This window comes from Cydia strobilella, chromosome 10 (assembly GCF_947568885.1).
Source record: "Cydia strobilella chromosome 10, ilCydStro3.1, whole genome shotgun sequence".
Taxonomy (NCBI): domain Eukaryota; kingdom Metazoa; phylum Arthropoda; class Insecta; order Lepidoptera; family Tortricidae; genus Cydia; species Cydia strobilella.
In genome coordinates, this window is record NC_086050.1 from 2,004,394 (window position 1) to 2,024,184 (window position 19,791).

The window sequence follows — 19,791 nt, forward strand, 5'->3', positions numbered from 1 at the left end:
CGTTTATATTTCTCTATAGTAAAATGACGAAATGATGTGACAAATGATTCACGGTCCCAAATGTCCCAATAGTGAAAGTATGTTTGGAATCTCAATAATCTGACGGAAATACTAACATGGCAATTCCGTCTTTACACAAAATGAAATGAAAATGGCCGACTAAGTATAGAAGCGGCTTGCTGTCAAAATATTAAAAATAAATTATAACGCATTAGAGCAACTTTTATGTAATTAGACGATTGTAATGCCACGTTTTATCGTATTGACCGGATGAATTCAGTCATCTTCACTTCGAATGCTTCAAAATTGGACTCGCAAAGGTCATTTACACCTTTGCCAACTCGCTTCGTGTCTGCGTTCTGAGGCACCAGCGGACGGTCAGGTAGCGCTCAAGAGACCGCCGGGATGAGTGAGGACGGCAGCGAGGGCTCGGCGACACCGCCGAGGCCGCAACGGCGCATCAAGAAAGTGATGGTGCTATCATCCGCCTCAGAGTCCGACAGTGACGAGAGCGATGGCCCGACGCGGACCCGCAAGAGGCGCCTACGGGTGAGCGCTACTCCTGACCTGGACTTTGCTAGTGTGTGGAGACAGTGCAGTGTTGTGACCGTGTGTGTGTTTCAGGTGGTGAGTGAGGATGAGGGTGCCAGCAGCAGCGGGAGCTCTGTAGGCGCGCGCCGGCGCCGCGCGCTGCCTCAACTACGCGACTCGGACGCCGACAGCGATGGCTCAGTCGGCCCGTCCCCCTCCGCCCCTCCCAAGCCTGCCTCAGGCTTCGCCTCCGACAGCTCTGAGGGCAACTCAGACAAATGCTCCATCTGTCTTATGAGATTTACAGAACAAGAAGTGGGCACACCTGCGAACTGCGAGCACATATTCTGTTTAGATTGCATCACAGAATGGTCCAAGAATGTGAACACTTGTCCAGTGGACCGCATCACATTTGATTCCATAGTTGTGAGGACATGTGCGGGTGGAAGGGTGTTGCGTTCGGACCCTGTTCAGGTCACAGACCGCCGCCCCTCTGTGGAGATGCTTGTCATTGAGGACCCAACTGTTTGTGAGGTAATCTTTGCCATGGCAATTTTAGAGTTCTATTTTAGTTCTTGACCAGATAGTAATTCAAGTTGTTACTTTTTAGATCTGTGGCAGTATGGAGAATGAAGACTCAATGCTGCTGTGTGACGGCTGTGACCTGGGTTTCCACATGCAGTGTCTCGCACCTCCACTACTTGAAGTAAGTTTGATTTTGTTAACTAATTTGACAGGTAGAAACTTGCATGTGCCAAAATCAGCCTTTCAAGTAAATTTTGTATACTAATCCTATTTATCCAAGTCATCCCAGTGTGCACTTGAAAAATATGCATGATAGACATGTTTCTAAGCAACTGTATTATACTTGGCTTAATTAAACTGTAATTACTAGTCAAATGGCATGTATTTAACCAGGAAGCTTAATAACTGGATATTAAAATAAATATTGTGTTGACTGGCATCTTTATTGCCCAAAAATATTTAAGTGGCTCAAATACCATTCCAATGCTACATTTATATACAATATTCCTACAATTTCAGATCCCTATAGACCAATGGCACTGCCCAAGCTGCATCAGCCGCGGTCTGCACAACATTGGAAGCTTGGACGACATTATATATCTCTCGGAGGTGGATGATCTCTTCACTGGCATTGCTGATATGGAGCTCCCACAGGGCCCACGCGCTGTGCCTCTCAGACAGCCTAGGGAAGTTAGAAGGTCTATACTGTTTGTATATTAATTTCAAATGTTAATTAATTGGTTGTTAAATTGTACTCTTCTTAAAATAAACAGTTTAAATTTAATTTAATTTCAAACAAAGAAGCAGAAATTGTAGTTTTTTGACCATATTATTATTATTGTTATTATTTGTAATGCAGGCAGGCAGTTTAAGCAACTGATAATGCCTGTATCCAGAGTCATAAACCAAGTTCTCAGTGTTGAGTAGAATTTGCTTTGTAATATTGTACGACTGTAATGAAACTTAAAACAGAAATCAGTTTGATTACTGAATTTTTAAATAGTACAGTGAGTTCCCTGACATAATTTAAGTCTTCACTTTTCTAGTAAGTAGGTACTTAAATTGAGATTTTGAGATATTAATTAAATCATGTTACATGTTCATTCTTATTTAAAACTTTCTTCTTGACAGTAGATTTTCGGTGACTTACTATGATTCCATGATTTATTATGATTTTTATGATTCTCCAGGTCTTCTAGAAACCAATCGACGGAGGAGCCGTCCACCTCCTCCGGCCGCCGCGGTGCGCCGACGGATGCGGCCGGCTCCCGCCGCGCCCGCGCACCTCCCAGGCGGCGCCGCAAGCCCACCCGGAGAAGAACCAAGACTGTCATCATCGAGTATGAGATTGAGGAGAACGGGAAGTTCCCTATTACCAGACGGGTGAAGAGGACTGTTAGGAAACGGAAGGTGTGAGAATTTCCTAAGTACAGTACTTTTAAATACCATACTTAATACTTATTTTACTCGGAATGGAATTTTAAAGGTCTCTAAAAAATAAGATACATGTAATGGGATAAAGATAAAAAAAAAGAATACGTACAGATGTTATTATTTGTGCCATTTTCAACCAAAAGGGGACTTATTGTCGGGTTGTCAATAAGGCGCTATTTCCATATAGCTTCAATTCTAAATCAACCTTATTGACAAGCGACAATGTGTTACCTTTTGATTGAAAGCGTCACATTTAATTGTCAGTAAAAAGTGAAAATACACTTTTTACTGACAATTTCTACTTATTTCTGAATGTTTACAAATTTAATGTTTATAACATTTTTTATTGAATTCATTTCTACACATATATTGTACCATGAAAGAATATGAATAATGCATCACATTCATGTTTCTTTCATCATATTGTCATAATGCAACAATGCCACTAAAAACACAAATGTTCTGTAATAAACTTAAATTAATAGAAGTGCTACAATTTTAGCTTTTGTTGCATAGACCTTGCAACTGGTTTTCACCTGTTCATTAATTTCTATTTCAATTCTAAGATTTAGCACTTCGAAATGTCAACTTTGTCTTTTCTTAAAAATTGCAAAAAAATTGCGTGTGCAATATCGCGTCCGCGAGATTCCAGGGATTATATTAGACTTTTTGAAACCTGTTAAGTTAAGCTTCCTATGTTCTTTATTGACATTGGACAAAATAACTACCAAGCACACTTTATTCCCAAAGTTTCAAGGTTTCAAAGTTAGCCCTAAGCACTAAAGCCCAAGCTAGACGGTCGCCGACAAGCCCCTCGGACCGCGTGGCCATGGTCTAGACGGACCGTGTAGACAGTTGTTTCCAACAAAATTTCATACAAACATTACCAAGGTCAGACGGTCTGAAGTCTTGCTGACAACAGCGACCGTCTAGCACAAGCTTAACTAACCACCCCTTACAGACCCGCAAGCGGCGGCCGCGCACCGCCGCGCGCCGCACGCTGGTCCGGCGGTCCGTGCGCGCGCAGCTCGCCGTCCTCGCCGCGCCCCACCGCGCGCCCGCGCCCGCGCCCGTCACCCTCAGCGCCGGGGTCACCGACCTCCATGTCAGACGGGCCCGGGCGGGAATACCGACTTTAAATCTCTTCGGCTCCGAGAGGGACTTGGAGTACTTCTCGGATGAAGAAGTCTCATCGGAGGGAGCGTCAACAGTGGCAAGGGCCGTGCGACCGAATGCGGCCGTCTTCAGTGCTTATAGACAGGTGAGTATAAAGGGTCCCTGACCTCCATTTCAGAGTCCGGGCGCAAATACAGACTTTTAATCTGTTTGGGTCGAAGAGGGATTTAAGAAGAAGAAAGAAGAAAGACATTTATTCCATAAAGCACACATACACAGGACAATACAATGAAAGAAAGAAAAAAAGATGTTTAAAAAAGGGAATATAAAAATAATAGCAAAAACAAAAACAAAAATTAAATTATTTACACATTAAAAACATAAAAATTACACACGGGTCCAGCAATGTGTGCAGTAGGGAAGAGGCCCTGTCTCAGCATATTGTTGCAATTTGCAAGCGAGGCATATTCCAACGCTGTTATTCTGCCAAGGCCTTAGGGAGTGACATATAAATATTAATAAGATGTATATAAATTTATATGAAAAAAAACATAATAATTGAATGCATTGTAATATTTGTAATTTTTATAATTTAATGTAAGGATATGAAAAATGATGTCAATTTAGAATAGTATTGTAATGTATTGTAATTTTACTATGTGTAAAATTGTAATTTTATTAATAAATAATTGTAATTGTAATGAATACTTATTGGGTGATTTATGCAACATTTTTTGATATTTTAAAGAAGAAAAAGAAATACAAATAACTAACGTGCAGCGGGTCCAGATTTAATTTGAATGTCAAAAAGTATTTAACGCAGTTTTCGTTTCAAACCGAATTTGGAATATTTCTCGGATGAAGAAGTCGCGTCGGAGGGTGCGTCAACCGTGGCGAGGGCTGTGCGGCCGAATGCGGCCCTCTTCAGTGCTTATAGACACGAGAGACAATCTTACAGCGCCAGGGTCACTGACCTCCATGTCAGGCGAGCTCGGGCGGGAATACCGACTTTAAATCTGTTCGGGTCAGAGAGGGATTTGAAGTATTTTCGTCTTCAATACTTATATAGACTCCAAATCTACAGGAAATTCGTCAAAAAAGTGTTTACGAAAGTGAGGCGTGAGGAGGTTGAAAACTTGAAAGAGTCAAATGATGATTGGTCACTTTGTCATTACAACTACTTGAAGTGTTGGCTAAGAGTGTAAACCTGCTAAATCTATTCGTGATAATACAGAAATTTGGAAATACTTTGATAGATATTAAAGTTAAAAATCTAACTCAATCTAGTCTAATTATTTATGTGTTTTATTCTATACTTCATATTTATTTTATATATCGTTTTCTTCTCTTCCACTTCCTTCATGTTGGCACTACTAACGTTCTGACACCCAATTCCCGCTTTTCTGCTAATTTTTGTATTTGTCATGTGTTTGTCTGTGATGTTCATAACAATTATTTGTTTTTAGGTTTTCCCAACCACATCCTCCCAAGAATACCGGACATTCTCCTCACGTGTGAAAGTCAAAAACCGACATTGGCAAATTCACCCTGTGCAAAATTGCAGGGAGTAAAAGCCAGATAGGAGAAAAAAAGTTAAAAATAAATTAATTTCAAAATGGATTTAGCAGGTTTACACTCTTAACGAATGATTAAGGTCAGTTTCATGAAACATCTATTCTGTTTCGATAATTTTATATTTTGTTAACAGGCTCGTCGTAAGATGGTGTCCGTACCATCTCCCCCTCACGCCACAGCAGCACCCGACCTACTGTCCGACATATTGGAGAGCCAAACGCTACTGCACTCTAAGCGTTCTGTAGTGTCCGTGACTGTGGATGGACAGATCAGCATAAAACTGCGCGGCGAAGGCAGAGTCGATGTCAGCAAGGTAATTATAATGTATATCTGTCTTTATCACTGTAGTGGTACTTAAACTAGTGTCCGACATATTGGAGAGCCAGACGCTAGAACGCTACTGCACTAAGCGTTCTGTAGTTTCCATGACCATGGATGGATCAGCATCAAACTGCGCGGCGAAGGCGGAGTCAATGTTAGCAAGGTAATTATAATGTATATCTGTCTTTATCACTTACTGTAGTGGTACTTAAACTAGTGTCCGACATATTGGAGAGCCAGACGCTAGAACGCTACTGCACTAAGCTTTCTGTAGTCTCCATGACCATGGATGGATCAGCATCAAACTGCGCGGCGAAGGCGGAGTCAATGTTAGCAAGGTAATTATAATGTATATCTGTCTTTATCACTTACTGTAGTGGTACTTAAACTAGTGTCCGACATATTGGAGAGCCAAACGCTAGAACGCTACTGCACTAAGCGTTCTGTAGTCTCCATGACCATGGATGGATCAGCATCAAACTGCGCGGCGAAGGCAGAGTCGATGTCAGCAAGGTAATTATAATGTATATCTGTCTTTATCACTTACTGTAGTGGTACTTAAACTAGTGCCCGACATATTGGAGAGCCAAACGCTAGAACGCTACTGCACTAAGCTTTCTGTAGTCTCCATGACCATGGATGGATGATCAGCATCAAACTGCGCGGCGAAGGCGGAGTCAATGTTAGCAAGGTAAAGTTTTATGTAATCCTAATGAAACATGTCGCGCGAGTGACTAAAATTACGTGATATAATTAGCTTACGTTTTATGTACTTATTTATTTGTTTGTTTTATGAGCCTATGGTCTCATCTGGATAAATATTTAATAACATTTTGAACAATTATAAATCGATTTGCTTTGATTTTGTTTTATATTTTACAGTATGTATTTTCCTTGTGTTTGGTGTGGTGAAAATTTTTGTTTAACCCTCGTGCCTTGAAACCCTCGCAACGCTCGTGATTCAATTTTGGAATCTTTCGCTTGCTCGGGTATCAATATTAGCACGAGAGGTTAAACAACAACATTGCCCCCTTGTAAAACTAATAACTATTAGCTTCTCAAATGGTTGGCTCACCAAACTATGAAATAATTATGGTAATCGGTTAGGTCATTGTCGTAAACCGGCCATTTCTATTAACCTTGAATATATGTGTATGTGCCTATTATTTGTATAACGGTGAAGGCCAATGCGTCAGCTAGTAGAAGCATGTTTTTAGACGTAATGTGATGGATATATGTATATCACAATGCAAAAGAATGGTTGAGAAAAGCGAGGTATGGCCTTTTCCATGATAATAGCGTGTGTGAAAAATGAAATTATCTTTTTTACTTTTCTTTCAACAGGCAAGGTAATACTTATGGAGAGAATTCTAACGAACCCAAACACATAGGTTGCGTTGTTATATTACAGAGTTCCTATGACCACCTCCTGTGTACAACATAGTATCAGCTATACTTGACGCGGTGACTGATGATCAGAGATGGGCAAAATGTAATCGACTAACGATTAACGATTAAGATTACAAGAATTAATTGCGACTGACGATTGAAAACGACGATTGATCAATCTTAGTTGTATAGAGTGCAACTAATTTAGTTGCAACTAAATTAGTTGCCGATTGATTTCGGACAACTAAATTTTGTAATCGACTAATTAGTTAGACTATTTTCTCGCGACTAATGTTAGAAGCAAATTGAATAGAATACCTCGGTATGGCTATGTTGACAGACTGATTAGGACATCTTAACGGATGTTTAAAAATAAAATAGTCATGTATTACTTACGATATTTTGACCGTTTCTAAGGAGTGAGATCTGTTCTCACTATTATTTTGCTACTAAAGTAGTGCCTCTCTGAAATTGAATTAAATTTATCTTATCTATGGGTAAATAAGAACTGGGGAACCCAAACTAACATAGTTACAACATACGAGTACTTGTAGTTACATATTGCAAGATAAAAAATGCAAAAACGGGCGACTACGTAGTTTTAATATAGATTTAATCGTGAAATTTAGTCGATTGAAACTAAAACTAATTTAGTTGTTAGTCGAACATTCTCACAACTAATTTAATCGCAACTAAATTAATCGCGATTAAAAAATGACGATTGATATTTTTAATCGATTGATTAGTTAACTAAAAGATTAATCGATTAATGCCCATCTCTGATGATGATTCCAATGACAGTTTCTCCAACTCGCTTTTGCATAGAATTAATTAAAAAAAGAATAGTAGAAACAGATTTTTACCGTATTTTTATTACTTAGTTGTAACATTTCTGCGATATGTTTGCGTGGCGATGGACGGCTGTGTGCAGTGAATGTCTGAGGTTTTGTGAGAGGATGGATGATAGGTGCTCAACTGTAGTAATTTAGTGTTGTAAATATATCATAGTACTAGTTGTAATTTAAATGTAATTAATTTTCATGGCGCATTAGTTTTACACTGTAATGACATGTAAATGTGTTTTCAATAAATAAATAATAAATTTCTAAGTATAAAATGTGTTAAAGTACCGAAACAGTCTAAAAATATTTAATACCAACTTTTGCCCGCGACTTCGTCTGCGTAGAGTTAGTAATTTGGGTAGATTAACGTAGACACCAGTTATTTTAGACACCATTTCTATTTTAAAACGTTAAAACTACAAAGAGTAGGTAATTTGATTGTGACGTCACATGCTAGTGTTTCATATAAAGTCCATAAGAGCAAAATCGTTTTGATAGTTCTAAAAAAACCCGGCCAAGTGCGAGTCGGACTCGCGCACGAAGGGTTCCATACCATTAAAAATCAAAAGCAAAAAAATCATGTTTGTTATATGGGAGCCCCACATAAATATTTATTTTATTCTGTTTTTAGTATTTGTTGTTATAGCGGCAACAGAAATACATCATCTGTGAAAATTTCAACTGTCTAGCTATCACGGTTCTTGAGATACAGCCTGGTGACAGACAGACGGACAGCGGAGTCTTAGTAATAGGGTCCCGTTTTTACCCTTTGGGTACGGAACCCTAAAAAGAAACTGATTTGACTAGTAGTGAAATACTGTATTGTGGTACAATGTGTATGATATTGTAAAGCACGTAACGGTTTGATGGCAGGCGTCGGACCCGCCTGTGCGGCGCGCGCCCTCGCACGGGCACGGGCACGGGCACGGGCACGGGCACGGGCACGGGCAGCGCGCGGGCGGCGGCTGGGGCGGCGGCTACAGCGGCAACTACCATCGCGAACAGAGCGCCAACAACTTTGGTCGGGGGTATGTATACATTTTTTTCTTATTGAACTGTGTTCACTCACTGTCATGTTATTTTATGTCTTTTTTCCTTCCGTGATTCTTCTCACTTGATGGTCTCATCGGAAGATTAGGCCATTTCGTGGCACTTTAATCTTATTCTATGTTTAATTTTTTTAATGTAATATTTGTTTGTGCTTAAGAATAAAATTTTATTCTATTCTATTCCACTGGCTCGCTTTTAAACCTTAACCCCCTTGATTGACTATTGTAACGATGTAATATAGACTTTCATGCGTTCCAGTAAGGTTTTTAATGGCGCGTTATAATTAAGAGACGTGGGTCACGTCACGTGACATTCAAAGAGTTAAGAGTTAACCCCTTTTTGTCCACGAGTTTGGACCGCAAGCCAAAGCGCTCATCTCATCATCATCATCAAATTGTAATGAAAATGTGACGTTTACATTGGCACTTCTACTGTAGAATAAGCTTGGACGGATTGTCTGTTCACAGGTACGAGTACGGCCCCAACGGCGGCGAGAACAACTACCCAAACCGCGGGAACAGCTACGGCGGCGCGCGGCGGGAGGAGGAGTCTTGGGGCGGGTACGGGCGCCGCGGCCCCGCCCCCTGCCCCGCCGGCCCCGCCGCCCCTTCACCCGTCGGCCCCCCCGCCCCCTGCGCGCGCCCGAGGCGGCCCGAGCCCCGGCAGCAGCCGCCTCCACACAGGTCACTATCTCATGTTTCACACTTTATCACACTTGGAAATCAGTTAACTATTAAGTCCCTCGGACTCCCTGGCCCGCTTAACACGTTTAGTGGGTCCACACAGAACGAGCCGCCTAGCGAGAAAATTGCCACGCGAAGCAGCTCGGTCGGTGGAGACGTGCCTCGCTCGAGGCGATTTGTGTGGACCCGCCTATTCGATAGTTTTTAATCCCTAACGAAGTGGTGGCGAAATTTTTTCAAAAAGATGGGATTTTCTAGAAAATTTTAATGAGTTCTATTTTGGAAATGGAAAGCTTCAATCTTCATATGAGAGGTTTGCCAAATTTTCCTTTGTCTATATTTCCCAATTTTGGAAACTTTCCAGCAGCACATCACATCTGGCGCCTTGCGATTTCCAACAAAGCCGAACTTTTCTTTATTCAAATTTTCCTTCCTTATAAATTTTAGATAGATTTTGTTCTTATTAAGGAATACGTTTAGAGTTCCGTACCCAAAGGGTAAAAACCGGACCCTATTACTAAGACTCCGCTGTCCGTTTGTCCGTCCGTCTGTCTGTCCGTCAGTTGAAATGTTCACAGATGATGTATTTCTGTTGCCGCTATAACAACAAATACTAAAAACAATAAAATAAATATTTAAGTGGGGCTCCCATACAACAAACGTGTTTTTTTACCGTTTTCTGCGTAATGGTACGGGACCCTTCGTGCGCGAGTCCGACTCGCACTTGGCCGGTTTTTACGTAACTGTGCCCTCTGTTTTAAAGGCTACATTAGATTAAGCTCACTTTGATTCGTTCAACGATTTTGAATCAAATGTTTTTACTAGCAAATGCTACTGTTGTCTCCTGCCTGACGGCACAGAATATGTTGACCCACACAAATATCCTAATAAATACATATTTCCAATTGTAGATTAGACAACAGACACAGCCTGGGCCCTGCCTGGCCGCGGGCGCGACATGAAGCCCCGGGGCCCCACCGGCACTCGTTCGGGGGCTTCGACAACCCCCTCGACATGCGCGTGGCGCCCCACCCCCACCCCAACCCAGGACCCGCACAGGAACGCCCCTTCAGACCCCTGCCCGAACCCCCCGTCTTCGCCTTTGACAAACTACCTGAAGAAAAATCAGAGGACGGAAGCGACTCAAGCCTAGTAATTGACACAGAAAAATATGACCCAACCGAACCGACACATGATGATGATGAGGAGGAACCGCCTCAAACATCAGCACCAGTCTTCGGACCATTACCGGCCCCGCCGGTACCTCCAAAAATCGATTCTCCCCCTAAATCCCCCGAAATCACACCCCCGCCTACCCCTATCACTACAGTGCCACCCCTCCCTCCCGCTCCAGCCCTCCCGGCCGGTTTACTAGATACAGCCGTCAGACAAGTCTTACAGGAGCACAGAGCGCTAATGGAACCCCCGCAGAATAACTCTGATGACGATTCCGATGGAGATTGCCCTAACTTCTCTATTTATTCCGCCACGAGCGTACATATAGCGAGTGCGGGCTCTCTAGCGCCCCCTACAATGCGTACTAAACCTGATCTTGACATGACTGACTTAGTCCAAGAAGATGACGAACCTATTAAAACTCCTGAAGAAGAAATCAAAACTCCTGAACCGACTCCGACTAAAAAAGATGACTACAAAGAAAAGGTTTCCAAACGCTGCCCTATAACACCCAACACTCGAGACCCGATCAAAATTAAATTAAACACTCCCTCGCTTATAAAACGTGTTAGTCTTTACGATGATGAGGATATAGCCGAACAAACTGAGGAACCAAGTACAGAGGAGCCTGAAGCTCCGAAACCGACAAGTGACGAAGTTAAAACTGCAGAAGAGCCCCCAGAAGATGACAAAGACAGTGATAAAACGCCGACGGTAACGGATGAGAACAAAGAAGATGATAATGAGGAAAACGATGACAAACAGGACAAAGAAGATGATAAAGAGGACAAAGAAGAAGAGCACGAGGACAAAGAAGAAGATCATGAGGACAAAGAAGAAGAGAAAGAAAACGCCGATGAAGCTAAAATCAGAAGTCCATCGCCAAAAGAAGATAAGACGCCCGAAAGGCCAGCGGAAGACCTTGAAGAAGGGGAAAAACAAAATGGAACCGCCACTCCTACTAGTGAGCGTTCACCTTCATTACATTCTCCGCATTCCCCAAGTTCCCCACATTCTCCACGTTCCCCACATTCTCCACGATCTGATGATGGAACGGAGAAGGAGTTGGCCGCTATAGCTGATGGTGAAAATACTGAAGCTCCAGAAAAAATGACCGAGTCTATTAGTGAAACTGAAGACGAACGCTCATACACACCATGTTTAGACGAGAACCAGAGCAAGGATGACCTGAGACTAGAGGGCGAGGCGCTCGGCACAGAAATGATCTCCGAAGACGAAGCTAATGGCGTGTTCAGTGACGCCGCCGGCTCCCCGACCCCGCCCGAGCCGGACGGCAAGAAAAAGAAACGGAAAGAAAGCAAGAAAGATGGAAAAACTAAGAGTAAAGGAAAGAAAGATATAGCGTTTAGAAAGTTGAGCAAAGCGGGCCGCGAGCGGAGCTATAGAGATAAAGATAGACGCCGGCGCTCAGGGTCGGGGTCACCGCGACGGGCGGCCTCCGAACGACGCAGACGCGAGAAACGCAAGGATTTAGAGAGATACGATGTTCGATCGGTCGTCACGGAGAAGAGAAAGAAACAGAAAGATCCGTTCGGAAGGGATGTGTCCCCGGCACATTCCGCGTCGCCTTCCCCGCCGCCGGAACGCAGGTCCTTATCGCGCGCGCGCCGATCCATATCGCGCCCGCGCAGGTCGCCGTCGCGGCCGCGCAGATCCTTATCGCGCGTGCGTCGATCGCTGTCACGCGTGAGGCGATCGTTATCCCGGCCGCGCCGGTCGCCGTCGCGCGCTAAACGCTCCATATCCAGGCGGTTAACACCCAGTCCGCGCATTCGCCGGGCGAGTCTACGCTCTCTCACACCGTTGTCGCCGCGCGGGTCACCTCCGCGACGCTCCGTATCGCCCCGCCGAGTCCGCAAGCGCCGCAAGTCGCCGTCACCGAGGCGAAGGGTGTCTCCTCGTAGACGGGAACCGTCGCCCGTTCGCGCCCGCAAGCGAAGACGCTCCGCCAGCCCTAAGAAGACCGGGAAAAAGAAGAAGCGCGCCCGTTCGCCCCCGGCCACTGCGCCCCGCCGCCGCGAAGAACTTCGACGCAAATCGCCCAAGCGTAAAAAGAAGAGACGCAGCCGCAGTCGCTCCCCGGAGCTGTCCCCCGGCCCGCCGGCCGGCTGGTCGCCTCTATCGGTCGATTCGCGGTTGTTATCGCCGCGCACGCCCCCGCCGGACGCGTCGCCGGCGAAACGTCTCGGCAAACGCAAGCGCAAGGAGCCGCGCCGCCGCGAACGCATCAAAAACAAGCGCGGCAAAGACCAGCCCGCGCCCAGCAAGGAAGTATTCACGTCCGGGGACAATATCCTCGTCAGTGTTAGTTTCGCCGAGCAGCAAAAGACGGTCGGGCCGGCCGAGAGACGGAAGCATCGCGAGGCGCGGCGCGAGAAACGCAAGCGTCGACGAACGGCACCGGCCATCGACGACAACGCGAAACCTGTAGCTATCATCGATTTAGAACGCTCGCCGTTCCGCGAGCTGACTCCCTCTCCCAAAAACGTGATCGTGCTCAGCGATAGCGACCACGGCGAGAAGGAACCGGCCGTTCAGAAGGAGCCGGAGCCCGCCCCGGCGGCGTCGGCGTTCGCTTTAGGCGCCGTCGGGCCTAAAACGCCGCCCGAACCGGCCGCGCAGCCGGCTCCCGCCCCCGTTAAGTTTAGCCTGGCGGCCAAGCCCGGGGCGGCGCCTCGCGCGCCCAACCCGCTCCGAGAAGACGAGGAGCCGGCGCCGGCGGAAGCCGAGAACGGGCCGAACACGCCGCCCGAGCCTCCCGACTCCCCGGACGCGTACGATCCGTTCGAGCCGACGCGGTCGGCGTCGGCGTCGCCCGCCCGCGCGGCGTCGCCGACGGCCGCGGCGTCGCCCGAGCGGCCCAGCATGACGCTGGAGGCGGCGCAGCGGACCAACCTGTCGGCGGACGAGGTCATCGCGAGAAGGCCGCTGTCGCCTATTGAGAAGGTACGTAGTCTATTGGTAAAAGTTATATTTTTCAGGGATGTGCACTTGAGATTATGACTTAGTGAACCGATAATAATATCTTATCGGAATTCAAACTGATCCAATTAAAGTTTTCCTGCAACTGTAAAGTAACTAAGTGTATTGTTTGTTTTGTATTGGTTTGTGTTGTGTTTATTATGTAACTAATTTCGGGGGTCGGCAGGGGCTCTTTCGAGACACGATTGGGGTTCTTCAAGTCACTCAAAATATTAAGAGTTCTCCTAGACAATTGGAAACAACATTTGCGGCTCTTTGAGATTCCCATACTGCCCTAGTTAATTGTCAACAAATTGAATTTTTTTATCATGGTTTATGTTTCTGTTTTCGAATAGAAGCTACGTTCTAAAATAAATAATTACTTTATAAAACAGTAAACCAATGAAAATGAATGAAGATGTTTGCACACACGTGTTTTACCGAACTACAGTGTATTATTTTATTTCGCCGAAATAAAATTAGCACTTTATTTCTTAAGTCTCTCTCTACAAACTTTTGATGCCTGACAATAACTAATTTTCTTTTCAATCAAAATAATTATGGTACGAACTAACTAATTCGTATCTTCTATCACAGGTGATGGCCCTCCTCCAATCAACACGCGACGAGTCCCCCGAACCGGTCCCGGCGTCCGGCAACCACCTCCCCGCCCCCGCCACGCCCGCGCCCACCCCCGCCGCCCCCACCCCTACTGCCCCCCGCATCCTCCTCCCCGAGCCCACCCGCTCCCAACCCAAACTCTTCCTCGCTAAACCTTCCCCTATCAAGTCCAACCCTATCAAACCCATGCAAGCTACAAAGATATCCATGCTGCCCCTGCCTCGGCACGAGGGCGGCGACTCCCCGTACTCGCCGGGCTCCAGTGACTTCGGGGATCTGTTCTCGCCGCCGCCGGCGGGGAAGCGAGACGCGTTCGACTCGCTGTTCGGCGCGAAGCCGATCAGACGCAAGGATAAGTCGCACGCTAAGGTGCCGGTGAAATTTAACAGGAAGAAGGGTAAAGGTAAGTATCGAAATGTTGTGATATTAATTTAAATTATAATAATTCGACTTACTATGCAAATGGGCTCATGACGTAGGCCTTACAATAAACGCTAAAAAAACTAAAGTTATCCACATACGATCACCGTACACTAGAGAAATACGGGTCCCTAACATCATAGCACATGCACATCACTGCTTACACAACCCTAGCAATAACTGCAAATGCGAAACACTTGAACTTGTCAAACACCACACCTATCTAGGCCTAGTTATAGATAATAACTTCAATTGGGGACCACACATAGATCACATATGTTCAAAACTTAGATCCGTCATGGCCAACTTATCATTGCTTAAATACAAACTCCCATATAATACACTACGTATGCTATACTTATCACTCGCCGACTCAATTATATGTTATGGTATCACAAGCTACGGGCGGACATTCAAAACCTACTTGAAACAAATCTATAACCTACAATCAGCACTTTTAAAAACAATTGTACCAAATAAAATTAAAGGAAAGTATAAAAATGATAAAAAGGGTCTATTTAAACATTGCAAAGTTATTAACGTTTTTGATAGGTTTTGCTTGTCCTTAGTTACAGAGGAGTGTGAAATTATACCATCATTAGATAAAAATACTCGCTCCAGTAATTTGCGTACCTTAGATTATCTACCTGCATATACAACTCCAAAAAGTAACAATGTATACGGTAAAAGAGTAACTGACTTTCTACTCCCATGTATACTAAACACCTTACCTAAAAATGTACTGTATGATCTCATTAACATTGTTGAAAACCACGGCAGATGTATGCCAAGACTAAAAAAATACTACCTAAGTCTAGAGTAATGTATAAAATAGATGCAGAGATTTGATGTGTATAGATTAGTTTTACATATATATAATAGTATAATATAATTATATACCTAATAGTATTAAGCAAACGCGGATCGGACCGCGCGAACTCGCCAACTATTACATAAACCAAAGAGGTTTACAATAGTGGCATACTGGCAAAAGTTGTATGAATATTTAAAGTGAATAAATAAATTAAAAAAAAAAAAAAAAAAAAATTCTAAATCCATACTAATGCACTATGGTACTAAAATTACAACAAAATATTCGCCGTAATTAGTACGAGTGTTAACTAGGGTTATTGATATATGTTTTGGTCAATAAAAACTAATTAATGTAATGTCAGTATTAATTTTGGCTTAGGCAAAGTTGTACTGTAATTTATTTCATGAAATAAATTAATCTATTCTACTTTTATTGTCTTCGGTTACCGCGATAGTTACTCATGAAATAAAACAATGAAAACGGATTATATCGCGTATATTGAATTTATAATACATCCCGACGTTTCGAACTCTTTACAGCGTTCGTGGTCAACGGGTGACTGAGGAAAAATTACAAAGTGCAAAAATACCCACATACTAAAATAATGAACAATCATAGACTACAAACTTTAAGGCTGGTTGTACATGCAAAATCGGTTCATAAGGCTAGTTATACACTATATTTATTTTTCAAGTAATATATATATATATATACGCGATAAAAACTACGCCGGCTCCAACCCTACACGCATATATATATATATATACCTAGTCGGCTCATAAGTTCTGTCATATACATAGTATCAAATAAAATCAAAAGTTTAAGTTTATTCCGTATAATTTGTACAGCGTTTGAAAGCTTATAAACTAGAGAATCTAAATGTATAACATTTATTCAAAATGACCGCCATAATTATCTACACAGGCTTGAAGTCTTCGTGGCCAGTCGTCAATGGATTCACGCACCACTTTCATGTCGATATTGGCCACTGCCGTAGCAAGAGATTTTTTCAGCGAGTCTAGATTTGCATGAGGTTTTGAGCACACCTTTTCCTCTAAATACTGCAATATTTTATAGTCTAAAGGATTAAGATCTGGGCTAGAGGAGGGCCAATCTTCATGCCGTATAAAGTCGATTTTATTGGAGGCGAGCCAGGCTTGTGTAGACTTTGCCTTATGGGCTGGAGCAGAGTCCTGCTGGAAAACCCAATGCTGGTTTAGAAACATCGTATGGGATAGTGGTTTCACAATATTAGTCAACACCCGTGGTCAACACCGTGTCTTGGTACACTTTGGCACTAGTTTTTACTCCTTTCTCACAAAAATGCATACTAGTGACGCCCGCATAAGAAACTTCCAGCCAAACCATCACAGATGAAGGGTGATGACCTCTTTGAATACGAGGAATGCTATTAGACGCTTCTTTACTATTGCGAGCGTACACTCTATCATTTTGTTTATTACAGTTTTCTTCTATGTCAAAAATTTTCTCGTCCGAAAACAGTATACAACGGTGCTTATTTTTAGCGTACTTCTTCAATAAAGCTTTAGATCTTTTAAGCCTTAAAGCTTTAAGCCGACCATTGAGAAGATGGCCAGTTTTTCGTTTATAAGCACGAAGTCTCAGGTCTTGATTAAGCACTCTTTTCACCGTGTTTTTGCTCAAACCCATCTGGAGGGCCATAACTTTTTGTTTCCTAGCGGGATTTCTGGCAATGCGTGCCCTAATTGCTTGTACAACCGCTGGAGTCCTAGCTGTACGCGGACGACCGCTTCTTTTCTTGTCATTTAAACTAGAGACCTCACTGTATCTTTCTATGGTACGATACACAAATCTTAGAGAGAATTTTAAATTTTCAAGTAGCTTAAAAATTTTAGTCGGCGAGTGACCACAACGATATAGTGCAATTATTGCGGTACGGCTATCTTTAAGCATCCACTCCATGTTGAAGAAAACAGAAAATTGCAAAATTATACTACTCAAATATTTAGTAAAGATTCGAAATTCAAATGCAGAACGGTTTTTGTTTTAGGAGTTCCAAATTTAAATTTTAAAGGCCAGTGACAGAACTTATGAGCCGACTAGGTATATATCTTTACTTGAAAAATAAATATAGTGTATAACTAGCCTTATGAACCGATTTTGCATGTACAACCAGCCTTAAAGTTTGTAGTCTATGATTGTTCATTATTTTAGTATGTGGGTATTTTTGCACTTTGTAATTTTTCCTCAGTCACCCGTTGACCACGAACGCTGTAAAGAGTTCGAAACGTCGGGATGTATTATAAATTCAATATACGCGATATAATCCGTTTTCATAGTTTTATTTCTATTCTACTTTTATTATTTTTATCTAAATGATATTTCGCCGGGTGACAAGCAAAAGTCACTAAGTACCACCACAAGTTCGTAGCCATAGTGAACCGTATTTTTATCCGAATAAGGTTGATTTTTGTTTAATTATTTTTCAGTAATTAGTGAGTTGCTTGTCACCTGACGATTTGTTCAGAGGCTAGGACCATTGTATAACGCAATAATCTGGTTTCAGGCAACAAGACGCAAGTGGGTGTCAAGATAGATGACGACAACCTGAAGATTCTGGACGAATTGCCCAGCTCAGCTGTCGAGATGCAGGTGAAGAGCAAGGTTGGTACACCTTACTTCTTAGATCATTTAGGAGACTTCTTCAGCGCATCTTTCCGAACACGGAAAAGATCGCACGTTATGGGGACCGTGGGTGTTGAAGGGTCTGCCACCTTGTGGCCTAAGGGTCTCCCTACATATGTCGACGTGAAATCGGCGAAAAGCCGATAGAAAAAACCTTTGTCTGCGCAATAAGAGCGAAAGAGGCGACGGCGCGTCGGCCGAATGACGATTTTTTCGCTATTATTGCGCAGACATAAAGGTTTTTTCTATTTGCTTTTGCCGATTCCGCGTCGACATATGTAGGGAGACCCTAAAACGGATACTTATACTTGACGCTGACACTTCACAACAATATTAAAGTGCTGCCCTCGACAGTTGCTGCACGCTACCAAGTCCTACCACCTTGTGGCCTAAATCGGAAACTATAACTTGACAATGACACCTTTCGTCAATAATATGTTACTCACAATTCACATACCTTCCGTATGTTCTATGTAAGTAAATATTTTGAGGCACAAAAGTTTGTTACCTCAGTTCAGTTCAGATGTCTGGTGTTTTTTTAGTTTATTATAATCGTTATTTTAATTTGTACAGTTCTTGAAGAAACTCAATCGACAAGAACGCGTAGTGGAGGAGGTTAAGCTGGTGCTGAAACCGCACTACACACGCAAGCGCGTGTCCAAGGAGGAATACAAGGATATCCTGCGCCGCGCCGTTCCCAAGGTAAATACAACCTTGGCTTACAGTAATAAGGTTCAAAGTGTGTCTGAGGATTGCAAATAATACTGCGCAGCGCTCTGTGCCCGAGATAAATACAACCTTGTTGTATAAGATTCATTTTATTAAAGCCCCACTACACGCGCAAGCGCGTGTCCGTGGAGGAAATCAAGGATATCCTGCGCCGCGCCGTTTCCAAGGTAAACACAACCTTGTTGTACATCTGATAAGGTTCATTTATATGAAGCTGTTCTAAAGAAGGAATACAAGAATTTGCTGCACCGCGCCGTGCGTATTTATACCTTAAATACACCTTAGTGTACAGCTAATAAGGCTCATTGTACTGAAATCGCACTTCACGCGTAAGTGTCCAAGGAAATATTTGTCCTTCAGAGAGCATCCTGCTTCGAGTCATGGCAGAAAAGACAACCTTGTTGTTCAACTCATATAAGGTTCGCTGAAAACGTTTTCATGAGTTAAAAAAATGTTCAAACATGTAATAAATCCATCATTGTACAGTTTCGGCTTTTTGGACAATTATGCAAAGATATAAAATTGTATGTTTGTTACAGATCTGCCACAACAAAACGGGTGAAATCAACCCCGCGAAGATTCAAGCCCTGGTGGAAGCGTACGTGAAAAAGGCGCGCAAAAAGCACAAGCTCGGCCTCGCGTAACCTCCCCTTAGTTAAGCTATTTATACTTAAATGAAGTATGAGTGAAGTGATCATGTACTAGATGAATTCCTTATTTAACATAGTTTGCGATAGATATATTTCTTCACCTGTCGGATAATATTAAATGATCGTTAATTTAATAATAAAATATATTTTAGTTGGATGGAGTATTACTATTTGATAGTGCGAGCTCCGTCGGCAGCGCGCGCCATATACATAATGTAAATAATATGTACATATTTAATTGGAGTGAAATGACTATTTTATTTACC

The 19,791-nt window shown here is 43.1% G+C and overlaps 1 protein-coding gene across 1 annotated transcript; it reads left to right on the plus strand.

Moving 5' to 3' along the window:
• The first annotated feature begins 134 nt into the window (after nt 1-134).
• LOC134744525 (PHD and RING finger domain-containing protein 1) lies at nt 135-19,774 on the plus strand. Its single transcript, XM_063678326.1, has 14 exons — nt 135-549; nt 625-1,065; nt 1,142-1,237; nt 1,576-1,754; nt 2,247-2,466; nt 3,452-3,751; nt 5,315-5,494; nt 8,607-8,761; nt 9,251-9,466; nt 10,378-13,609; nt 14,222-14,648; nt 18,028-18,125; nt 18,720-18,848; nt 19,415-19,774. The coding sequence occupies exons 1-14, from the start codon at nt 406-408 to the stop codon at nt 19,517-19,519; spliced, it is 5,922 nt and encodes a 1,973-aa protein (XP_063534396.1). The 5' UTR covers nt 135-405; the 3' UTR covers nt 19,520-19,774.
• The last annotated feature ends 17 nt before the right edge of the window (nt 19,775-19,791 follow it).

What these genes read in the sequence shown, in the direction of transcription:
- LOC134744525 (XM_063678326.1), top strand. Translation starts at nt 406, where the DNA reads ATGAGTGAGGACGGCAGCGAGGGCTCGGCGACACCGCCGAGGCCGCAA. An exon ending in AGGACCCAACTGTTTGTGAG is followed by an intron (nt 1,066 to 1,141) that starts GTAATCTTTGCC and finishes GTTACTTTTTAG; the next exon opens with ATCTGTGGCAGTATGGAGAA. An exon ending in CAGCAGCCGCCTCCACACAG is followed by an intron (nt 9,467 to 10,377) that starts GTCACTATCTCA and finishes TTCCAATTGTAG; the next exon opens with ATTAGACAACAGACACAGCC.